This window comes from Anabrus simplex, chromosome 2 (genome assembly GCF_040414725.1).
Source record: "Anabrus simplex isolate iqAnaSimp1 chromosome 2, ASM4041472v1, whole genome shotgun sequence".
NCBI classification, from domain to species: Eukaryota; Metazoa; Arthropoda; class Insecta; order Orthoptera; family Tettigoniidae; genus Anabrus; species Anabrus simplex.
Window position 1 is genome coordinate 285,863,456 of NC_090266.1, and position 16,711 is coordinate 285,880,166.

The window sequence follows — 16,711 nt, forward strand, 5'->3', positions numbered from 1 at the left end:
TGTTTAAAAGTAGGAAAGATCACAATATGAAGATAAAGTTGGAATTCAAGAGGACAAATTTGGGGCAAATATTCATTTATAGGAGGGGGAGTTAGGGATTGGAATAACTTACCAAGAGAGATGTTCAATAAATTTCCAATTTCTTTGAAATCATTTAAGAAAAGGCTAGGAAAACAACAGATAGGGAATCTGCCACCTGGGCGACTGCCCTAAGTGCAGGTAAGAATTGATTTATTGATTTAATAATAATGTTATTTGCTTTACGTTCAACTAACTACTTGTAAGGTTTTCGATGACGCAGAGGTGTCGGAATTTTGCCCGCAGGAGTTTCTTTTACGTGCCAGTAAATCTACCGACACGAGGCTGACGTATTTGAGCACCTTCAAATACCACCGGACTGAGCCAGGATCGAACCTGCCAAGTTGGGGTCAGAAGGCCAGCGCCTCAACCGTCACTCTTTTAGATTTAAATCCTAGTGTGAGTGTTTGAACGAGGTGATCTCGTGAGTACAATTTCCTTCTTTTCATTCTTAATCTGTTTACCCACCAGGGTTGGTTTTTCCTCGGACTCAGCGAGGGATCCCACCTCTATCTCCTCAAGGGCAGTGTCCTGGAGCATGAGACTTAGGGTCTGGAGGATACAACTGGAGAGGAGATCCAGTACCTCACTCAGGCGGCCTCACCTGCTATGCTGAACAGGGGACTCGTGGGCGGATGGGAAGTTCGGAAAGAATAGACAACGAAGAGGGTAGGAAGCGGCCGTGGCCTTAAGTTAGGTAACATCCCGGCATTTGCCTAGAGGAGAAGTGGGAAACCGTGGGAAACCACTTCCATGATGGCTGAGGATGGAATCGAGCCCCCCCCCCCCCCCCCTCTATTCAGTAAACCTCTGACGACTTGGTGTAAATGGCAGATTTGAACCGAAAGCCTGGAGTCTAATATCTTGAAACTTGAAAATACGTGCAATATGTATGGCATGAAAATGAGCTTTTCCAAGACTAAATTGATGTCAGTAGGTAAGAAATACAAGAGAACTGATTGTCAGATTGGGGATACAAAGCTGGAACAAGTAGATAATTTCAAGTATTTAGGATGTATATTCTCCCGCGATGGTAGTATAATAAGTGAGAATGAATCACGGTGTAGTAAAGCTAATGCAGTGAGCTCGGAGTTGTGATCAGCAGTATTCTGTAAGAAGGAAGTCAGCACCCGGACGAAACTCTCTTTACATCGGTCTGTTTTCAGACCAACTTTGCTTTGTGGATGTGAAAGCTGGGTGGACTCAGAATATCTTATTCATAATTCAGAAGTAACCGACATGAAAGTAGCAAGAATTATTGCTGGTACAAACAGGTGGGAACAATGACAGGAGGGGACTCGCAATGAGGAGATAAAGGATAAGATAGGAATTAAATCCATGGGTGGAACTGTACGCATAAACCAGCGTCAATGGTGGGGTCATGTGAGACAAATGGAGGAGGATAAGTTACATGGGAGAACAATGGACTCTGTTATGGAGGGTAACAGAACTAGAGAGACACCAAGACGACGATGGTTAGATTCAGTTTCTTAAGATGTATAGACAAGAGATAGAGAACTAAAGAAGGCCACAGAACTAGTTACAAATAAAGGATTGTGGCGGCGGTTTGTAAATTCACAGAAGCTTGAAGACTGAACGCTGAATAGTATAACAATCTATAATGAAGATGTATTTATCCATCCATTTGGGGATCTTCTCGGACTATTATCCTGAATGTAAACCAGAGAAAACAACTGATGAGTCTCACTTGTAAAGAACATTCCTTAAAAATAAGTTTAAAGAATTATCTTTGTCGGAATTCAAGATGTGTATGGAAAATAATTTCCAACTAAGATCCAAAAAGCACTGAACATCCTGATTTATTTCGCAACAACTTATTTTTGTAAGAAAGGCTCGTCATTTCAAGTACTTAGGATGTATATTCTCCCGAGATGGTAGTGTAGTATAACATAGTAAGTGAGAATGAATTACGGTGTAGTATCGTCCAAGACTAAATATTGGAAACTATCTTACGAAGAGTTGTCATATTTAATATTGCACCACGTTTTGTTAAACTTTCTCCCGAAAACCATACCCAATTAACAGTTGTATGTTATTGAAAAGCAGATTAATTTACATGCGTTTCAATTGGTCAGTTACAAGTGTTAAAACCATTTTATCATAAGACTTAATCTTGAGTAAGACTTTGACGCAAGTGTGATAAACTGATATAACTTGAAAACAATATTCTCTCACCCATGGGTAAATAATATCGAATTATTATTATTATTATTATTATTATTATTATTATTATTATTATTATTATTATTATTATTATTATTATTATTATTATGACTTGTGATGTACATCCACTTATTAGTATCATTACTAGTTTACGATCGCATTAATTGTGATTAAACATTTGTTGTATATAGATATTTATATGAGTTTTGTTAATGTAAGAACCTGTATAGATATAGTTTATTATTACCTGTATATATGATTTGTAATCCACTACAGAATTGTGAAGCACACTGTAAGATCCAGAATAGTACTATGTAGACGAGAACTCTGTAGAATATTCTGTGCATATTATCTGGACTTTAAGCATTCTAGAATTTACGAGAAAATGTATCCTTCCAGAAGCCTGGCCAGGCACATATATAAAGAGGTGGTCTTGATGGTAGAGACGAGTTACTGTTTACTTGGAGTTCTAGTTTAACAGGAGTTATAGTTGTGACCACGTGTTGTGTTGAACTGACACGCTGTCAGCAGTCAACTGTTTCAACTGTCTGCTGTGATGGGTAATTGTTAAAAATGGCGGTTTGTTGATGTGTGTATTTTGTTTGTGACAGCAGTTGATTAGATTATGTGTACGTTTATGTGAAGTTAACTTGAAATAAATAAGTATACAAACTGACAGCATTCTGTACGCGTGTTTGTGGATAAAGACTTGAATCTTGAATAAGAAACTGCTACGTATCACGAACAAAGACTCAAAAGAGAATCTGATTAACAATTCAAACTATGATGTCTACTTTAATAAATTAATAATTTGTGCTGGGGACGGGGGCCTGACACGTTATTACCTCTCGTCTGAGAACCATCGTAGCGGGGATAGGATACGACCTTCGGCTGACTACTATACTAGTGCCTAATGTCGATAGGCCACATAGACGTTGACCATCTCCCAATGACAAGATTGTGATTACAGTGGTAACATCCCTACATACGTAGAGCCTCGTTTAGTGACTATGTGGAACTTTCGCTTCAGCGTGCTCGTTAATGAAGTAATTACGGAACGAATGGGTATTGCTTTGACAAACTCTATTGAATAAACCCTTTGGTACTTGACGCTGAGGTATCACACATTATAGAGATTCGGTATCATCAACAATTCGTATACCTCTCTCTTGAACTACTTTCATTCAACTGAATCTGCTACTCTACTGGAGTTCAGTTCCAAACTGCCCCAGTACTGATTAAACAGTTTGCTTAAAATGATTGAAAGTGAAAATCCACAGCCTGTTTGCAGTGACTAGGCCGGATCAGGAATGGAATGAGTGGAGCCTCTTCTAGCGGGGAGGATGGGAATTTTGCCGGCTAACGAAGTCTGTCGCACTCTTTTCGGGCAAAGATTAATGAATGAGAGATGAAATAAAATTAAACTGGAGAGTATTGATACAATGAAAGATGGCAGGGAAAACCGGAGTACCCGGAGAAAAACCTGTCCCACCACCGCTTTATCCAGCACAAATCTCACATGGAGTGATCGGGATTTGAACCACGGAACCCAGTGGTGAGAGGCTGAAGCGCTGCCGCCTGAGCTACGGAGGCTCTAGTTGATTTAAAATAATTAAATATTCTATATCTCTCCACTCATATTTCAATCAGTGTAAATTTTTATCCTACGATTCTACTGCACTTCGAATTTGGTCATAGGCTCTAATTTAATAATGACCATAAAATCCCCGGTTCATAAAATAAGTGAAAGAACGCATCATGTGGACCAGTCTTATTTCAAACGAAATCGGTTTTGCAAACTGCTGTTGATCCAGCTCATTTGTTTCATATTGTCAATACATTTGTGATGAACATGTATCAAATACAACACAATCACCTATGAGAGAGTCTAGAGCGGAACTGAGACAAGCGGAGGGCTCTTTTTGGAAACCAACAGCAGGTATTTAGTCTTCACGTGTTGTAGAATCCAACTACTACTAAAAATGTTTACATTCCTCCCCTAAAGGGGGAGGTGGGCCTCTTAGAGGTGACGCCGTCTCTCAGGCCGGGAGATTTGTAATGGTGAAGCAGGTGCTCGGAGAAGGTGAGGTGGTTGGAGGCCGTGGCCTATGTTAGGAACTGTCCCGGCATTCGTCTTAGTGCAGGAGAATGGAAAAGCGCGGTAAACCATTAGCAGAACAGCCGACGGTTGGGGCCAGCCGTGAGGTCCATCCCTGTCCCGTCTCCCGAATGCAGAGGCATAGAGCCACGGTAGACCCGTGGCCACCCCTCCTCTGCTCGGTTGGCCGGTCAGAGTGAAGAGCTGCTGACCTAGAATCCAAACGTTCGGGGATTTGGCGTATTTTTCCTCGCCATGAATAAAATACGGGCGTACAACCATCTTCAGTGTAATCCCCTAGGATGGCTACAGAGTTGATAAAGCGTCTGGAAGGACTACTGGAAGTCATGTTCTGCAATCTCCCATATTCTCTCCAGTGATGCTGCTTTGATATCATATTTTCTGACACAGTATTACATCAGTTCAGATATTTTATCATCCTAGGAAATAGTCGTAGGAGACTAGGCCGGGAAAATAGGCAAAACACTGAAGTACAGAAGCTCTGTGTTTGACAAGAAACCCTGAGAGATCATAGGCCTGATGTTCAGGTACCTTTGTCCACTTCACCACATCTTAAGGCCGTTTACGACAGACGCACTCCCCCAAACGGCGTAAAATATCGCCATTGCAACTGAAAACAACTACTCTGTGAAATATTTTAGCTTAGAAAGGTCCTGTCATCTGAGGTTCAATATTGTGCGAGTATTGTTAAGGAATTTTCGCTCTTCATAATATGTTTGCCGCGGGTCGGTATTTCTCCAAAAATGTTGTCACATAGCGGTTTTCGCAGGTGCAATGACGATTTTCTTGTTTACTCCTTTGCCACCAGGAATGAATTTGGTAAGGACAGATCGATGAGAGTAATCATTATTGGGACGGATTCACTGATCTCTGTAAAGTGTTGGTGCCAGTCGAGCACATTCGGTCTCGCCATCGTAGAGTCGTGGTAAATTGTCATTGTGAATGAATCTCAAAGTGTTTCTCCCCACACAGAGATAACATTTAATATTTGCACGCTGTTCTTGAAAAATCTATATTTCTTACTTCAGAGCACGTCCGGCTCCTCGGCTGAATTTTCAACGTAGTGCTCTTCGGTTCAGATGGCCCCGGGTTCGATTCCCATCTTGTTCGGATACTTTAACCTTAATGGTAAATTTCAGTGGCCAGGGGACTGGGTGTTTGTACTATCCCCAATGCCCCTGCAACTTACACACCGCACACAACACTATCCTCCAATACAATAACACGCAATAAACTTCGGTGGGACTGCCTTACAAGGGCTGCACCAAGATAGAAATACCCACACGAAATAATAATAATAATAATAATAATAATAATAATAATAATAATAATAATAATAATAATAATAATAATAATAATAATAATAATAATAATAATAATAATAATAATAATAATATATTATATTATATTATATTAATAATAGTTATTAATAATACTATATTATTATTATTATCATCATCATCATACTTCATAGCACAAACAAGACTAACTATAGAGGAACGCTTAAGGGTACGTCGCTGTTTCGCTGTTCACGGGCGAGTTCATTCCGATTATGTTCGGGACGGATGGTAGAATACTTTTCAGCCGCGTCTACCTTAACTAATTGCACTTGGATTAACAACTGCGTGCATCTTCAAACTTTTGGTAAGTAATGTTATTGTGTTACGTCCCCCTAAAAGATTCCACAAGTGGAAGAATCACCGGTGGAGAGATTCTGACTCAAAGTTTAAATAGCTACCCAAAGCTTTTTGCTATTTGTAGGTGAAGTGTCTTGAGAGTGAATGGACCTCGTCATCACGTCCCATAAATGAATCGGTTATTTTTAAAACCCCGTAACTCAAGAATGGTAAATTTGTGGGAAAATAAGAAAACTGGATAAATTATTACGTAGAGAACTTTTAAATGCTTTTATTGCTTCTAAACTTAATCCTTGATTCAGCATGCCATGGAGATATGTAATAATTTGCTTGTATAAATATTACAATTGTTGCAAAACTGGTTTAAATGTTCACGACTTACGAGATTTCAAAAACTAGTGAAGAATTTTTATCATAACAGTGCACGTGTTCCTTACAATAATATGTTGAATTACAATATTCATCTATAAAATAATTTCCAAGTCAATTAGTAAAAACAGTGCTAGAAAATTAAGAAAATTCCTTTTTATGAATGTACACAGCGTAGGAATGATTTTGAAATTAACAATCCTTTTTAAATAGTCTCTCTGTCAGTGATATCTCAGTCATACACGGCTTTCCAAGATCTTTGAATTTCCCCTTCATTCGGTATGTATCATTCCAATTTTTTTCAAAACCTCCATTTTCGGTATATTAAATGGAAGGTCCTGTTTGCACGCTCTTTTTTTTCTGGCATAACATTGGCATTGGGAGTACTATTAAGAAGCCTTAGGTTTTAGCTTATAAGACCATCAACGTATTGGGTAGTATTAACTATACCAAAGTGGTCCCTATAATACACGAAATAGCTATACTGTGACACCTCGAACTTCATTTCATATCCCGAGCAACTCCCTTCCCATGGGTATTCAATGGACAGGGCAGACTTTATGAACAGTAGAGGTCTCCAGGAGTTGTAGTCAACAATATTTACGTTCATAAACCCAGAAAATCAATGATTTAGAGGGTTTCGAAACCATACCCAAAGTTCCCAGTGTCCTCCATTCCATTCATCGGACTTATGGGATTTCTGCAGAGAATGATGCACCTATGTTGCAGCTTTCATTTTCTCACATAATATGACAATTACGAAATGAGAGACTTAAGGGGTTTTAAAAATAACCGATTCAAATGTTCGACGGGGTTCGTATCAGGAGAACGAGGTGTCTACAGCAATTGTTGATACTCTCCAGTGCCGGGCTGAGTGGCTCAGGCGGTTAAGGCGCTGGCATTCTAACCCCAACTTGGCAGGATCGATCCCGGCTCAGTCCGGTGGTATTTGAAGGTGCTCAAATACGACAGCCTCGTGTCGGTAGATTTACTGGCACGTAAAAGAACTCCTGCGGGACTAAATTCCGGCACCTTGGCGTCTCCGAAGACCGTAAAAGTAGTTAGTTCATTGGTATTAGAAATATTTCAATACAGGGAAGAGCCTCCGTGGCTCAGGCGGCAGTGCGCCGGCCTGTCACCGCTGGATACCGTGGTTCAAATCCCGATCACTCCATGTGAGATTTGTGCTGGACAAAGCGGAGGCGGGTACTCCGGCTTTCCCTGACATCTTTCATTCCAGCAACACTCTCGATTATCATTTCATTTCATCTGTCAGTCATTAATCATTGCCCCAGAGGAGTGCGTCAGGCCTCGGCAGCCGGCACAATTCGTATCCTCGCCGCAAGTTGGGGGCTTCATTCATCCCATCCTTGATCCGGTTATTGACTGGAAAACAGGTTGTAGGTTTTCATACAATACAGGGAGGTAGAGATCCGTGAATCAAAAGAATGCGGGTTGGTTAAGGAAAAATTAGTGTCATTTTACTGACTCCAGATATACTAGCTTATGAACACCTATCCTCTGCGTCTTCTTGGCCTGCTTCCCACTTTATTGGGGATGGTACTTGGTGTGGATTTGGACCAGTTTTACGGCCGGTTGCTATTCCTGGACGCCAACACCTCGTGGCATGTATCTACTTTTGCGCATTTCTGTGGATTGTCATCGATTGTACGAATATGAAGAGAGTGTATTGTGACGAACACAATCTCCCGGTCCCTGAGCCAGAGGAATTAATTAAACGCAGTTAAAATCCTCGATCCGGCAAGGAACCGAACCCAGGGCCCTCTTGCCCGAAGGCCATTATGTTGACCATTTAACCAAAGAGCCATACATAATGAAGCATCTATATCAGTATGAATTCATTATTTTAAACGCGGAAGGAACTAGTTTACTCAAAAAATAGATCGTCAGTCCTATTATTCCCAACAACGTTGCATGAGAAACTCTCCGGTTATCCATTAGACTTCTGGTTGCAAGCGTGTTATTATTTTAATGTATTTTCCCCAAATGCAGACTATTTAGTTCGAGGAAACGAACACGGTTATTTGCCATACGAATAAACCAGTTGGGGAGAGATGAACAGTCGACTAGGAGAGCTCTGTTACATAAAAGTAGGACAGATCATCCCGTAAAGTAAAAGGTAGACCGCAGAAATTTATGGTAAATATTCGTTTGTAAATTGGGGAATTGCTGATTGGAATGCGTTACCTGCAGCTGTCTCAGAGCCTTTTCCCGTAAATGTAGGATGCTTCAAAAATAGATTCCACCATTCTGTAAATTGTGTGAAAATTTCGTGTAAATTGTGTGAAAATTTGTATTTGATAGTGTCATGTTTTAATGTAATGCTCATTCCAGTGTAAATCGCAATATTAAAGTATTAAGGCATCTGAATTTTTTTTTTTTGCTTTACGTCGCACTGACACGGATAGGTCTTATGGCGACGATGGGATAGGAAAGGCCTAGGAAGTGGAAGGAAGCGGCCGTGGCCTTAATTAAGGTACAGCCCCGGCATTTGCGTGGTGTGAAAATGGAAAACCACGGAAAACCATCTTCAGGGCTGCCGACAGTGGGACTCGAACTCACTATCTCCCGATTACTGGATACTTGCCGCACTTACTGAATAATTTAGGGTACGTATGAATTTGTATATGTTGGTGTTGTAAGATTAAGCTAGTTTTATGTTTACGTCATTATCAAACTACTCTAAGTGATTATTGCCACCGGCACATTCCCCAATTGTGATGCATCTGTTAATAATAAAGAATTAAGTTGATTTGACGTACAATCATTCCAGTTTTGAGATAGATCTCAACATTGTCATACATTTTGTACATTTTGGGTATTACGATTTGATGTGTATGTAGGATACTAGTATATTTTCTTGACAATCAATTAGTAAAGTGAGTTTCCACGTCCTTCCACTATGTTTTAGGTATCCGTACTACAAGTTAAGAATACGAATATCCTTATATTTTTTATTTGACCAGAAAATTGTTTAATATTATAGTTTTTGTATGATTTACTTTAAGAGGCGGATATGGTTTTGTGGTAAGTACACTTGCCACCTTCCCTCCATCCTTGACGACAGATCGATGGGGAAAAGAGCACTGGAAAAGTGACGCCTTTTAGCCCAGATGAAAGCGGGAAATCAGTTTTCCTTACTTATCACTTTCCCTAACGTTCTCACTAGCATCACCTGACTAGCTATTCTGTGTGTTTGAAGGCAGGTATTTATAACGGAGTCCTTCACCCGATACGCTGAACGAAATAAGGCATTTGAATGAATTGTTCTGCATTCTGCTCTTATCAGTGATCCTTTCTTGCGTTCGGATCCTTGGCTGAATTGTCAGCGTAGTGCTTGCGTTTCAAAGGGCCCCGGGTTCGATTCCCGGTCGGGTCGGAGATTTTAACCTTAAATGGTTATTTTCCCTGGCTCGGGGGCTGAGTGTTTGTACTGTCCCCAACATTCCTGCAACTCACACAAAACGCTGTCCTCCAATACAAGCAACACGCAGTTCCCATACGCGGCAGATGCTGCCCAACCTCGTTGAAGCGTATGTGTTGCAAGGACTGCACCAGGGACACTCCCGGGACTAAATAAATACATTCTTAGCTTGATTTCAAAAGCGATGTTTCGTATAGAGCTAATTATGTACAGTCTCCCGAAAAGAGAATGAGCGCATGGTATTGTATTAGTTCCTCGAAGGCCCACTTTTGTCAGAAACAAATGAACCTATAGTTATAGACATAACGTGTGTTGTGGGTATCCACATAGGAGGTGAATTTTATTTTAAAATAATTCATAATAACTACATTTACGGATTTAGGAGACGCAGAGGTGCCGGAATTTAGTCCCGCAGGGGTTCTTTTACGTGCCAGTATATCTACCGACACGAGGCTGACTTATTTGAGCACCTTCAAATACTACCGGACTGAGTCTGGATCGAACCTGCCAAGTTGGAGTCACAAGGCCAGGGCCTCAACCGTCTGAACCACTCAGCCTGGCTTTAAAATAATTAAAATTAAGACATACAATATTAAAAGCGAGGAACATACAATACCGTGTGCTTATTATTGCTTTTAGTGGTCTTATACATTTTCATTTACTCGAGTCTCCGCTGCCGTCTGGTAGTTATGGGTTCGTAGATGGTGGTCAGGAAGAACAATAACACAACTTTGTTCTACGAGTAACCTATCTGGCTATTCTAGAGATGTCCTTTTTGAAAAAAAAGAACAATAACACAACTTTGTTCTACGAGTAACATACATATCTGGCTATTCTAGAGATGTCCTTTTTGAAAAAAAAAAAAAAAAAAAGAGTAAAAGTGTGATTGTTACGATTATTATTATTTCCACTTCTCGAGGTGCACATGGTCCTGAGGTTCACTCAGCCTGCACCAAAAATGAGTACCAGGTTAATTCCTGGGGGCAAAGGCGGCCGGGCGTAGAGCTAACCAGTCTACCCCATCAAGTGCAGAGGTTACGGATAACGGAAGCCTTTATTATCCACCCCTCCCGGGGCCTTCATGGCCTGTACGGTGATGACTTTGCTATTATTATTATTATTATTATTATTATTATTATTTTATTATTAGTATTTTGTTATTATCATTGTACGTGTGTGTAAATATTGTGATGAATGTGTTAAAATATTGACCTTAACATTGTTCAGACCTTTCGAGTACCTGATTCTGCTGACCATCTTTGCAAACTGCGTTGCCTTGGCTGTGTACACCCCCTATCCTAACGGCGATTCCAATTACACGAACGCTTACTTGGTAAGTAACAGATCTGAAATAACTGTAGTTGTGAATAGTAAAGTTAAGCTTACCAAGTATGTGCTAGAGAACTACTCGTGTGGAAGTTAGAAAATCGTAATAAAAGTGTTAATCTGTTGTTCAGTTCTAGTTAAGTTTCAAGATATCGAAGATGAAGTCGACTGACTCATCATTGTCATTCTTAACCCGTAATGAAATGCTATATAATTTTGAAGCTAAATAACATTAATAGCTTCAATATAAGTTTTTTAGATTATCTGTCCACGTAAAATAGAGAGAGGACCCTTAATTATTAAAATAACATTTATTGACACACTAGAGTTGATGAAATTGGTAATTTTTTAATGATACTCCTCAACATACAGTCACATATCTAACATCTGTAACTAAAAACCAAACCAAATCCCATGGCACTACAGCCCTTGAAGGGCCTTGGCCTACCAAGCGACCGCTGCTCAGCCCAAAGGCCTGGAGATTACGAGGTGTCGTGTGGTCAACACGACGAATCCTCTCGGCCGTTATTCTTGCCTTTCTAAATCGACATCTGTAACTAGAGCTGAGTAATTTGAGTACCACTTTTAACTTGTAGTTAGATTAAGTGTTAAGGCATTGGATGTGTCTCAATTCTTCTGCTGTAATTTGTAATAGTCCATCTTTAACCTTTTGTTCATTTTTCTTTAATAATAATGTAGTTGCTACAACAACGTTAATAAATTCCAACATTAGTTTCAAACTTTCCTTTTAATGGAAGAACACTAAAGTTTAGAAAGTATACCATGTCCGCCTCTGTGGTGTAGTGGTTAGTGTGATTACCTCTCACCGCCTGGAGGCCCGGGTTCGATTCCTGGCTCTGCCACGAAATTTGAAAAGTGGTATGAGGGCTGGAACGTTGTCCACTCAGCCTCGGGAGGTCAACTGAGTGGAGGTGGATTTGATTCCCACCTCTGCCATCCTGGAATTGGTTTCCCGTGGTTTCCCATTTCTCCTTCAGGCAAATGCCGGGATGGTACCTAACTTAAGGCCACGGCCGCTTCTTTCCCTCTTTCTTGTCTATCCCTTCGAATACCCCACCAAGGCTCCTGTTCAGCATAGCAGGTGAGGCCACCTGAGCGAGGTACTGGTCATCCTCTCCAGTTGTATCCCCCGACCCAATGTCTCACGCTCCAGGACACTGCCCTTGAGGTGTTAGAGGTGGGATCCCTCGCTGAGTCCGAGGGAAAAACCAACCCTGAAGGGTAAGCAGATTAAGAAAGAAAGAAAGAAAGAAAGAAAGAAAGAAAGTAAGAAAGAAAGTATATCATACTGTTTATCCGTTAATAGCTTCGAATAATGGTTCAACCTCCTATCCTTCAGTGATTTTAGTAATTTTAATGTCTGTGAGAGTGTGGCCTTGCAGGTCTCCTCACTTCATATTTGTCTGACAGCTTCATTGTCATGGTCTAAGCATAATTCCTTCTTGATTTATTGTCTCGAAGATCATTTCATTCCTTAATATGCAGAAGAAGATCGCCTCTGTGGTGTAGTAGTTAGTGTGATTAGCTGCCACCCCCGGAGGCCGGGTTCGATTCCTGGCTCTGCCACGAAATTTGAAAAGTGGTATGAGGGCTGGAATGGGGTCCACTCGCCCTCGGGATGTGAACTGAGTAGAGGTTGGTACGATTCCGTGGTTTCCCACTTCTGCTCCAGGCAAATGCCGGGATGGTACCTAACTTAAGGCCACGGCCGTTCCCACCCTCTTCCTTGTCTAACCCTACCAATCTTCCCATCCCCCCACGAGGTCCCTGTTCAGCATAGCAGGTGAACCTGCCTGGGCGACGTACTGGTCCTCTTTCCCAGTTGTATCCTCGACCCAAAGTCTCACGCTCCAGGTCACTGCCCTTGAGGCTGAGTCCGAGAAAAAACCAACCCTGGTGGGTAAACAGATTAAGAAAGAAAGAAATAAAGAAAGAAATAAAGAAAGAATATGCAGAAGAATAGTTTTGTACTTGAACATTAAAATATAGTTAATTTGAACTGTGAATCTCATTACTAGTTCATAATCGTGTTCATATTCAGCTTTACTTGTTTACCTATGGTTCTAAATATGTAAATTCTATCAACAATTTTTTGCCAACTGTTTTTGTTGTTTGAGTCATCAGTCCATAGACTGGATTGATGCAGCTCTCCATGCCACCCTATCCTGTGCTAATCTTTTCATTTCTACGTAACTATTGCATCCTACATCTGCTCTAATCTGCCTGTCATATTCATACCTTGGTCTACCCCTACCGTTCTTACCACCTACACTTCCTTCAAAAACAAACTGAACAAGTCCTGGGTGTCTTCTGTAACACCACATTTCAAAAGCTTCTATTCTCTTTCTTTCTGAGCTAGTTATCGTCCATGTTTCACTTCCATACAATGCCACGCTCCACACGAAAGTCTTCAAAAACATCTTTCTAATTCCGATATCAATGTTTGAAGTGAGCAAATTTCTTTTCTTAAGAAAGCTCTTCCTTGCTTGTGCTAGTCTGCATTTTATGTCCTCCTTACTTCTGCCACCGTTAGTTATTTTACTACCCAAGTAACAATATTCATCTACTTCCTTTAAGACTTCGTTTCCTAATCTAATATTTCCTACATCACCTGCCTTCGTTCGGCTGCACTTCATTACTTTTGTTTTGGACTTATTTATTTTCATGTTGTACTCCTTACCCAAGACTTCATCCATACCATTCAGCAACTTCTCGAGATCTTCTGCAGTCTCAGATAAAATAACAATATCATCGGCAAATCTCAAGGTTTTGATTTCCTCTCCTTGGACTGTGATTCCCTTTCCAAATTTCTCTTTGATTTCCTTTACTGCCTGTTCTATGTAAACATTGAAAAGGAGAGGGGACAAACTGCAGCCTTGCCTCACTCCTTTCTGGATTGCTGCTTCTTTTTCAAAGCCCTCGATTCTTATCACTGCAGACTGATTTTTATACAGATTGTAGATAATTCTTCGTTCTCGGTATCTGATCCCTATCATCTTCAGAATCATAAATAGCTTGGTCCAATCAACATTATCGAATGCCTTTTCTAGATCTACAAATGCCATGTACGTGGGCTTGTCCTTCTTGATTCGATCCTCTAAGATCAGACGTAAAGTCAGGATTGCTTCACGTGTTCCTACATTTCTTCTGAAGCCAAATTGATCTTCTCCCAACTCAGCTTCAACTTGTTTTTCTATTCGTCTGTAAATAATACGTGTTAAAATTTTGCAGGCAAGAGATACTAAACTAATGGTGCGGTAGTTTTCACACCTGTCAGCACCGGCTTTCTTGGGAATAGGTATAACAACATTCTGCCGAAAATCGGATGGGACTTCTCCTGTCTCATACATCTTACACACTAAATGAAATAACCTTGCCATGCTGGTTTCTCCTAAGGCAGTCAGTAATTCAGAGGGAATATCATCAACTCCAGGTGCCTTGTTCCTATTTAGGTCACTCACAGCTCTGTCAAACTCTGACCTCAAAATTGGGTCTCCCATTTCATCAGCATCAACAGCCTCTTCATGTTCCAGAACGAAATTATCTACATCTTTACCTTGATACAACTGTTGGATATGCTCCTGCCATCTTTCTGCTTTGTCTTCTTTCCCTAGAACTGGCTTTCCATCTGAGCTCTTAATATTCATGCACCTAGATTTCCTTTCTCCAAAGGTTTCCTTGATTTTCCTGTATGCAGCATCTACCTTTCCCAGGACCATACAACCTACGACATCCTTGCACTTCTCCTTCAGCCATTCTTCCTTAGCTACCTTGCACTTTCTATCCACTTGATTCTTTAATCGCCTGTATTCTTTTCTGCCCTCTTCATTTCTAGCATTCTTGTATTTTCGTCGTTTATCAATCAGGTCTAGTATCTCCTGAGTCATCCACTGATTCTTAGTGGATCTTTTCTTCCTTCCTAACATTTCTTCAGCAGCCCTACTGACTTCATTTTTCATGACTCTCCACTCTTCCTCTATAGTGTTTCCTTCAGCCTTTTCATTTAGTCCTTGTGTAACATGTTCCTTGAAACAATCCCTCACATTCTTTTCTTTCAACTTGCCTAGATCCCATCTTTTTGCATTCTTTCCTTTCTTCAATTTCTTCAACTTCAGATGGCATTTCATGACCAACAAGTTGTGGTCAGAGTCTACGTCTGCTCCTGGGAAAGTTTTGCAATCCAACACCTGGTTTCTGAATCTCTGCCTAATCATAATGAAGTCTATTTGATACCTTCCAGTGTCTCCAGGTCTCGTCCACGTATACAGCCGTCGTTTGTGGTGTTTGAACCAAGTATTGGCAAGGACTAAATTATGATCAGTGCAGAATTCAACCAGCCGACTTCCTCTTTCGTTCCTTTGTCCCAATCCAAATTCTCCTACTGTACTACCTTCTCTTCCTTGGCCTACCACTGCATTCCAGTCTCCCATCACAATTAGATTCTCATAACCTTTTACATATTGTATTCAATCTTCTATCTCCTCATATATTCTTTCAATTTCTTCATCATCCGCTGAACTAGTAGGCATATAGACCTGCACTATTGTGGTGGGCATTGGTTTGGTGTCTATCTTGACGACAATAATTCTTTCACTATGCTGGTCGTAGTAGCTTACCCGCTGCCCTATTTTCTTATTCATTATTAAACCAACTCCTGCATTTCCCCTGTTTGATTTCGTGTTGATAATTCGGTGGTCGCCTGACCAAAAATCCTGTTCTTCCTGCCAACGTACTTCACTTATACCAACTACATCTAACTTTAGCCTATCCATCTCCCTTTTCAAATTCTCTAACCTACCACAACGATTCAAACTTCTAACATTCCACGCTCCGACTCGCAGAATGTCAGTATCCATCTTCCTGATGATCTCCCCCTCTCGTGTAGTCCCCACCCGGAGATCCGAATGGGGGACTAGTTTACCTCCGGAATATTTTACCCGGGAGGGAGCCATCATCAGTACATCATTCATACAGAGAGAGCTGCATGTCCTCAGGAGGTATTTACGGCTGTAGTTTCCCGTTGCTTTCAGCCGTGTAGCAGTATCAACACAGCTGAGCTATGTTGAGTATTATTACAAGGCCGTATCAGTCAATCATCTAGACTGCCGCCCTTGCAACTACCGAAAGGCTGCTACCCCCCTTTACTACACTTAATTAATTGGAAAGATAAAAGAAGTATCTGCCCCCGCTCCACGCGGATAACTTCTTGGTTTCCTCAGTTTCCTTGTTCTTAATGATAACTTCTATTTTCGATTGTTCAGTTGTATTAAATCTATTAAATATCTTTACTTTTTCTCCGTTGGTAACTTACTTTCATCCAGTATACATGTGTCCGATGAACTTGTATATTGTAATGGATAATAGGAAATCTGATAATGCACATACAGATCAAAGTAACCTATAGTTAACTGAAGAAGCCCTTAATAAGGATGAGCCATGTATGAACACTAGTCTAATCATTTCATACGACTGATTGATTAATTTAGCTTCTTGTCTGTCATGTAGAATAGGGTTCTGGGTTCACCTTTACAA

At 40.6% G+C, this 16,711-nt stretch overlaps 1 protein-coding gene across 4 annotated transcripts in view; it reads left to right on the forward strand.

Annotated features, from left to right (window-relative positions):
• Positions 1–16,711, forward strand: part of Ca-alpha1D (Ca[2+]-channel protein alpha[[1]] subunit D) — a 1,069,984-nt gene that overhangs the window by 684,047 nt on the left and 369,226 nt on the right. For all 4 annotated transcript variants that reach the window (XM_067140589.2, XM_067140588.2, XM_067140586.2 and 1 more), the window contains one exon: positions 11,060–11,165. In XM_067140589.2, the coding sequence (XP_066996690.2) occupies positions 11,060–11,165 (106 nt within the window). The remainder of the gene's footprint in view (positions 1–11,059; positions 11,166–16,711) is intronic.